The sequence below is a fragment of the Tupaia chinensis genome, unplaced genomic scaffold (genome assembly GCF_000334495.1).
Source record: "Tupaia chinensis unplaced genomic scaffold, TupChi_1.0 Scaffold000410_1, whole genome shotgun sequence".
In the NCBI taxonomy this organism is placed as follows: Eukaryota; Metazoa; Chordata; class Mammalia; order Scandentia; family Tupaiidae; genus Tupaia; species Tupaia belangeri.
Genome location: NW_006159915.1, coordinates 2,954,870 through 2,962,406, shown reverse-complemented (window position 1 = coordinate 2,962,406; position 7,537 = coordinate 2,954,870). Strand labels below are relative to the sequence as shown.

Genomic DNA, 7,537 nt, shown 5'->3' with positions numbered 1-7,537 from the left:
CGGGTTGAATACGTTGGACTAGACAACATGGGAAAGCCAATGGCAAAAAAATCTCATGAACCATGGCTATCCGCTGATTATTTATGACGTGTTCCCTGATGTATGCAAAGAATTTAGAGAAGCTGGTGAACAGGTAGTATCTTCCCCAGCAGATGTAGCCGAAAAAGCTGACAGAATTATTACAATGATGCCCACCAGTATCAATGCAATAGAAGCTTATTCTGGAACAAATGGGATTCTAAAAAAAGTGAAGAAAGGCTCATTATTAATAGATTCCAGTACTATTGACCCTGCAGTTTCAAAAGAATTGGCCAAAGAAGTTGAGAAAATGGGAGCAGTTTTCATGGATGCCCCTGTTTCTGGTGGTGTTGGAGCGGCCAGGTCTGGGAATCTCACATTCATGGTGGGAGGAGTTGAAGAGGAATTTGCTGCTGCCCAAGAGTTGCTGGGGTGCATGGGCTCCAATGTGGTGTACTGTGGAGCTGTCGGGACTGGGCAGGCTGCAAAGATCTGCCAACAACATGCTGTTAGCTATTGGAACTACTGAAGCTATGAATCTTGGAATCAGGTTAGGGCTTGACCTAAAACTGTTGGCTAAAATCCTAAATATGAGCTCAGGACGGTGCTGGTCAAGTGACACTTACACCCCTGTACCTGGGGTGATGGATGGAGTTCCTTCGGCTAATAATTATCAAGGTGGATTTGGAACAACACTCATGGCTAAGGATCTGGGATTGGCACAAGACTGCTACCAGCACAAAGAGCCCAATCCTTCTGGGCAGTCTGGCCCATCAGATCTACAGGATGATGTGTGCCAAGGGCTACTCAAAGAAAGACTTCTCATCCGTGTTCCATTTTTTACGAGAGGAAGAGACCTTTTGAGCCTGCCATTTGGCCATGGACACTGTTGGGAACTCACTTCCATCTCCGAGCCTCCCTCTAGCTCACTCCACAAGTAAATGGGCTTAATCAGAGTCCTGTTTGCTTTCGATTGTCTAGTTGCAATAATCCCTAGGGTTTTTCACTCACTTCTAACTGCTTACTCTTTTTTGTTAGTAAATGTGTTATCTGGGATTTTTTTTTTTCTTGTAAGTTACTAATGGTCGCTGCTAACTAGCTAAATTTACTTTTTTTTTTTTAATTTTGATCTCGGCATCTTCAACTAAATTGTTGAATACTTAAATCAGGATATTATTTACACCACTTTACAAATAAAACCAAATATTTTGTCAATAGGATGAAACCCATCATATTGGGAAGAGAAGAAATTAGTGTGAGGAGAGGAGTTGAAGAAGTACCCTCGGGAAGTTTGTCCAGTGAACTGAATGGTGGTATCCTTGCATGTCTGAGGTTACTGATCTTATTTTCTAGAAAGTTAATAAAAGCAAGAGAACTTGTTGCTGTATGTTTTCTATTTGGACTCAATTACAGGATCTTATTAGGTGTCTCTTTTGCTAAACTCCCAGTACTCAGCAGACTTTTTTTTAAATATATATTATTTTTGCTTTCTTGTACATTCTTACTACATATTTTTTGACTTTAAGAGAAAGACATCTTTAGACCTATTTCAGAGCCAATGATGATACTTGCTTTAGATAATTATTACATTATTCTAAATATAATGATATTATTTTGAATTTATATAAATTTCTATGCTGATAATTTTAAAAAAAAAGGTATAGCCATGCTACAACCTCTTCTCCATTCTCCTCTTGGAATTTTAAGCATGGACATGCACACATGCGTCTGGTGTGTTTCAAACTGCACAGTTGGCCATGTGTGATCAAGTCACCCTAATCATCCCACCACTGGCCAGCCTGAAAAAACACCAAAACTAATATAGCCATTTCAAATCTGAAAATAAAACACTGATGATTTGTTCAGGTTCTACAAATACAACTAATGAGGACCCAATATACTATTTTGCTCTATGTTTGAAATTGATGTTTGGTAAATTGATATTAAAAGCTATGGGGTAAGGACTCATTCCCAATTTGATTTGAGTTACTGATGAAATAGTCCAAGGTTCCTCTAAGGATACAGAAAGGAAAAGTCAAAGGGTATGTATACAACTAAATCTTATGACATAAAACATAAGGTGAGTAAAATATAATTAATTCTCATTAATTTAGAAACTGTGCAAATTATCACCATTTTAAAATTACACAGGGAGGAATAAACAACTGGCCACTGTCTCAGAGATAAATATTTACTAAGCAGTTCAGGCTCTACAGCACAAGCAGATATTCTGAGAGTCTCATCGACTGCAAGAAAGGTGGCAGTGTCCAAGTGTCAGGGAAACCAATTACAATGAGTCATGTGCTTAGCATCCCTATTTATGAATACTGTATTCGTGCTATTACACTGTGCCAGCTGTCATTCAGTCACTGTAATACAGACCATCAATGATATTAAAATCAATTTCCTATTCTGATCAAATTCATCATAGGTTGTTCAACAATGTAGTAAAGATCTTTGAAACCAAACACACAGTCTTAAAAAAAAAAAACACCTAAAACAAATAAACACATGCATTTTAAGTCTGAAAAATGAAATGACCTGATGATTTGTCAAATCTATACATGAAACTGATGAAGGAAAAGACCTGGGATGTATGGCCAAGAGAAAATTCAGTGTTTATATAATGCAGCTTCTGAAAGGCTGTCAGGAGGAGCAGGTTTTGTTTCATTACCAGGATAAAAGCCAAGAAGAGGATAGATGGCCACAAGGGGACTAGAAAAAAAAAAAAAAAAAAACCCCTGCCTATATGGAAGACTATCCAAGGGTAGGCAGCTGGGAAGTCAATGTTCCTGGTACCACAAGGAAAGTGTGGGGAGGACATGGGTGAATACAGTTTGTGCAAGGGACTTCCACATCAGGTGAGTGGATAGATCAAATTCTTTTTCAATTCTTAGATATTATGATTATGTAATAATGTTTTTCTAAATATCCAATATAATAATTATTTTTATGAATGTGGTTGACCTTGGGAGGCTTAAATATATTAAAGCATTTTCCAAATCTAAAAAAAAAAATAGTTAATTTTGGTCAGTATGAAATGGTACTTGTTGGGGACGGCAGGTGGTGTGGTGGTTAAGGGGCAGGACTCCCACATGGCCGACTGTGGTCCAGGTTTCAGATCTGGCAGCTTGCTTTCTCCCTTTCCCTTTCTCTCTCTCTCTGGTCAAATTAAATCATCATCATCATCATCATCAAATAAACAGTTTAAACAAAAAAAACCCAAGAAAATAGTTCTTATCTGTAAAATTTTGTTTTAGGCACTGTCAGTATCAGTATGCTTAGTAATTATTACATTTCCTGTTTGTTGAAAAATACAATTCCTGGAAAAATTGCTCAATAAAGTTTAATTATTCAGCAATAAGAGAATGGGGAACCATGATGTTAGAAAACTCCCCCACGATGGGACCAGCAGTTGGCGTAATGGCTGTGTTGCTGGACTCCCATGTAGTCAACCACGGTTTGAGTCCCAGACCCAGTGGTTTAAACTCATGCCAGGTGCATGTGCGTGTGTGCCCAAGATCCTGAGAGGAGAATGGAGGAGAAGGGATTGTGGCGTGGCCATCCCCCCCAGGGGGTGATTTCTGGCTTTCTGTCTGTCTCTGTCTGTCTTTCTGGCAAGCGCATGAGCTCTATAGCAAAAACCTCTCCAAAAAAAAAGAAACTCCCCCTGCCCCCCATGATATTGCAACAATAATAACAGCTGACATTATGAAGTGCCTACTGTCTTCCAGGCACTGTTCTAAGTGTTCCCATTTTACAAATGAGAAAACTGAAGACCACAAAAGTTGGCATAACTAGCTCAAATTGCACACTTGTTAGTGATGGAATCTAGATTCTAATTCGGCCAATTTGCCTCTAGCAGCTGTGTTCCAATAATGCACCCTGTTGTGATTACATATCCATAGCCCATCCTAAAGTGTTCAGTATGCATTTCAAAATATATAAACCAGTTTACAAATTCCTAAGCGATGAAGTTAACATACTGTAAAGATGGGAGCTCTGATTGTCTCTTAAAATGTTACAATGGTAATAGCAGTCTTCATTTTACCTTTCCAGCACACTTAAGTTCTTGCTTATCCTTGTTGGCAAATCCTGTCATTGCTGCGGTTTCAATCATTCCTGTCAGAGCAAGTACTGGAGCAAAACTCAGAATCAAGAGTGTCATCTCCCATCCATATATGAAGGAAATGATAACCGACAGTCCAATGTTAGTTGCATTTTGTGTTAAGACACCAACTCTTGAACCTGTTGCCTATAATCAGACATATTTTGGGGAAAATAGTCAGTTAATGTTAACTTTACAATAATTTCTGTTATCATTTCTTGCAAAACAAGATAGACTTTCTGTTTTCAGGATTTATACCTAAATTTATAGTTACAGATGAAATAATATGCATATCTAAAAATGCCTTTGACTAAGGAATCATGCTTTATTTTTCTGTCTTAAGTCCAATATTGGGACAGCCCAATGAACTGGCTTTTAGTTTACTGGAACACCATAGAAGACTGTATAGAAACATAATAGAAACAGACTATCTGAAATGAAATACTAGCCGGTTGAAGAGAGACTTTAATGCTGCTCTAATAGTTCTCCTTAAGTAGTTTTGCAGGATCTTACACCCCAATCCAAGTTAAATATGTTGAAAGCTGACGTTACAGGATTTTTTCTGTCTTCTCAATGACAGATACACAGCTGTGCTCTTTTTTCCTCATACCACATTCAATACCCAGCAACAATGAAAACACACATGTGCAAGTGTACATGCACATATCCACAGACACCTCATCTCTTCAACCCTGAAACAGATAAACTCTTTTATTGAGAGAATTTTTCTATAGGGTGCATGCGTTCTCCAGAGACACGGAGAGAGACAGAAAGATAGAAAGTGAGAAATCACCTCCTGGGAGGTGGCCATACCACAATTCCTCCTCCTCTTTTCTCCTCCTGGGGTTTTAGGCACACATGCACACATGCCTGGCATGTCTCAAGCTGCCAGGTCTGGGACTTGAACCATGGTTGGCTATGTGGGAGTCCACTATTGCCACTTGCTGGCCTCAACAGGTAAGTTCTTGATAATAAAGCTGACGCTTGAAACTAGCATCATCATAATTACTATTAAAAAACTAACTAAGGGGACCAGTAGTTAGCGTAATGGCTATGTCGCAGGACTCCCATGTAGTCGACCGCGGTTTGAGTCCTGGACCCGGCGGCTTAAACTCACGCTGGGCGTGTGTGCGTGCATGCCCAAGATCCCGAGAGGAGAATGGAGGAGAAGGGATTCCAGTGTGCCCATATCCCCTGGGGGGGTGATTTCTCGCTTTCTATCTCTCTGTCTCTCTCTTTCTGACGAGTGCACGTGCCCTATAGCGAAAACCTCTCCAAAAAAACCCAAAACCAAACCAAACCAAACAAAACAAAAACTAACTAAGGATCAACAGATGGTGTAATGGTTAACTTGCTGGACTCCCACATTGTTGACCATGGTTCAAGTCCCGAACCCAGAGGCTTAAAATTCACACTGGGCATGTGTACATGCATGCCCAAGATCCTGAGAGAAGAATGAAGGAGAAGGTATTGCAGGATGCCCATCCCCTGGGGGTGCTTTCTCACTTTCTTTCTCTCTATCTGGCGGGTGCATGTGCCCTATAGGAAAAAATCTCTCCAATAAAAACAAAAAAAACAAAAAAACAAAAAACCAAAAAAAAACTAACTAAAAAAAGAAATCAATTTCTAGGTAAGCATTTTTTCACTGTTTACTATTTTTAGAACAATTATTTATTTTGTATTATTTTTAATTTAATCAGAAAAAAATTTTAATTTATTTTATTAGTATTGTTCTTCAACTTGGCCAGAGACAGAAAGAAAGGGTGAGAAAGCAAGCTGCCAGGTCCAGGACTCGAACCCTGATTGGCCAAGTGGGAGTCCAGTGCCTTAACCATCATGCCACTTGCCAGCCCCTACAATTTACTATTTTAAAAGATGCCACATTTGTTAGGAATTTTATGGAAAATAAATAGGTTGATAATTAATAGTATTAAAGTACCAGTTTTACATATATGTATGATAGACATATACTTAAAATTTAAATAAATTTGTTCAGAAAAGATAGTTTGAGTTATGCATATGTTTTTTTTGTGTTTTTTTTTTTTTTTAATTTTCTATAGGGCACATGAGCTTGCTGGAGACAGATAAAGAGAGAGAAAGGGAAAATGAAGAAGTACCACCCTCAAGACCATGCTGCAATCCCCTCTCCTCTAGTCCCCTCTTGGGGTTTTGGGCATGTATGCATACACACCCTTTGTGTGTGTCTCTGTGTGTGTATGTGTGTGTGTGTGTGTGTTTGTTTTGCTTAAACATTTATTACTTATCTATTTATTTGTTGTGATTTTCAAGTTGCCAGGTCAACCATGTGGGAATCGGGCACTTTAACCACCATGCCACCTGCTGGGTCCAAGCCCCGTGTGTTTTTTAAGTTACCATATCTGGGATTCTAACTGCGCAGTTGACCGCATGGGATCCAGGCACCTTAACCACCACACTAGCTGGCTGTGGCTTCTTTATGAAGGTTTCACATATTTTATTTCACAGATAGTGAAAAGGGAGAGAATGCTATATTTAACTTACATATTTATTAAAGTAGAATCTAATTCATCTTCAGTAATATTCAAAGGGAAATGTTCAATTTCTGCTTTTGATTTTTTTGAGATTATTCAAACAAATTTACTTAATATTGATAACTACAAAATTTCATATGCAACACACGGCCATTATTACAGGATTTACCTTCTAAAGGAAATACTCTGTATTACCGAATACCTGTGAAACAGATATTCAGCTTTTCTGTTAAGAGTCTGCTTTCCTAGAAATAGGTGAGAAATAATGACCCTAATTCCAATCCAGAAAAAAACAAAAAACTTAAATGATTATATTCTTTAAGTTTCAACAGGTTGTTTTTGTTGTCCTTTTTTTTTGAAGAGATTTTTGTTACAGAGCACCGGTGCTCGCCAGACAGACAGAGAGGGACAAAGTGAGAAATCACTCCCCAGGGGGATGGCTGTGCCTCAATCCCTTCTCCTCTACTTCCTCTACATTTTGGGCACACATGTACATGTGCCTGGTGTGAGTTTCAGGCCACTGGGTCTGGGACTCACACTGCAGCTGACCATGTGGAAGTCCACTGCCTTAACCACTATGCCACCTTCTGGCCCCCCAACAGGTTCTTAATACTAGAAAGATTACAAACTCAACTTTTCGCCTCAATATTTTTCTGTGGAAGTCTTATTGTTAACCAAAATAAGCCACAGCTTTCTCATTAAACTTTGTTTTAATGGGTCTCAAAATTCTGTGACATATTTTTGGTCAAGTTGTTTTTTAGAAACTAGTAAGTTAAAACTGTCATACACAAAAATACAAAACGGTCTACAAAACATTTCCTTTTCTTCTGAAGGGTTTATGATGCATTGTCATTTACCAATCTTTTTTTTTTTTTTTTTTTGAGAGGTTTTTGCTATAGGG

General features: G+C 38.6%; 1 protein-coding gene and 1 pseudogene across 1 annotated transcript in view; one reads left to right on the top strand and one right to left on the bottom strand.

Annotated features, from left to right (window-relative positions):
• LOC102496732 (3-hydroxyisobutyrate dehydrogenase, mitochondrial pseudogene) overlaps positions 1 to 882 on the top strand; it is a 1,048-nt pseudogene extending 166 nt beyond the window's left edge.
• Positions 1 to 7,537, bottom strand: part of ABCB5 (ATP binding cassette subfamily B member 5) — a 170,276-nt gene that overhangs the window by 35,518 nt on the left and 127,221 nt on the right. The window contains 1 exon segment of the mRNA XM_027774185.1: positions 4,070 to 4,273. Coding sequence (XP_027629986.1) covers positions 4,070 to 4,273 — 204 coding nt within the window.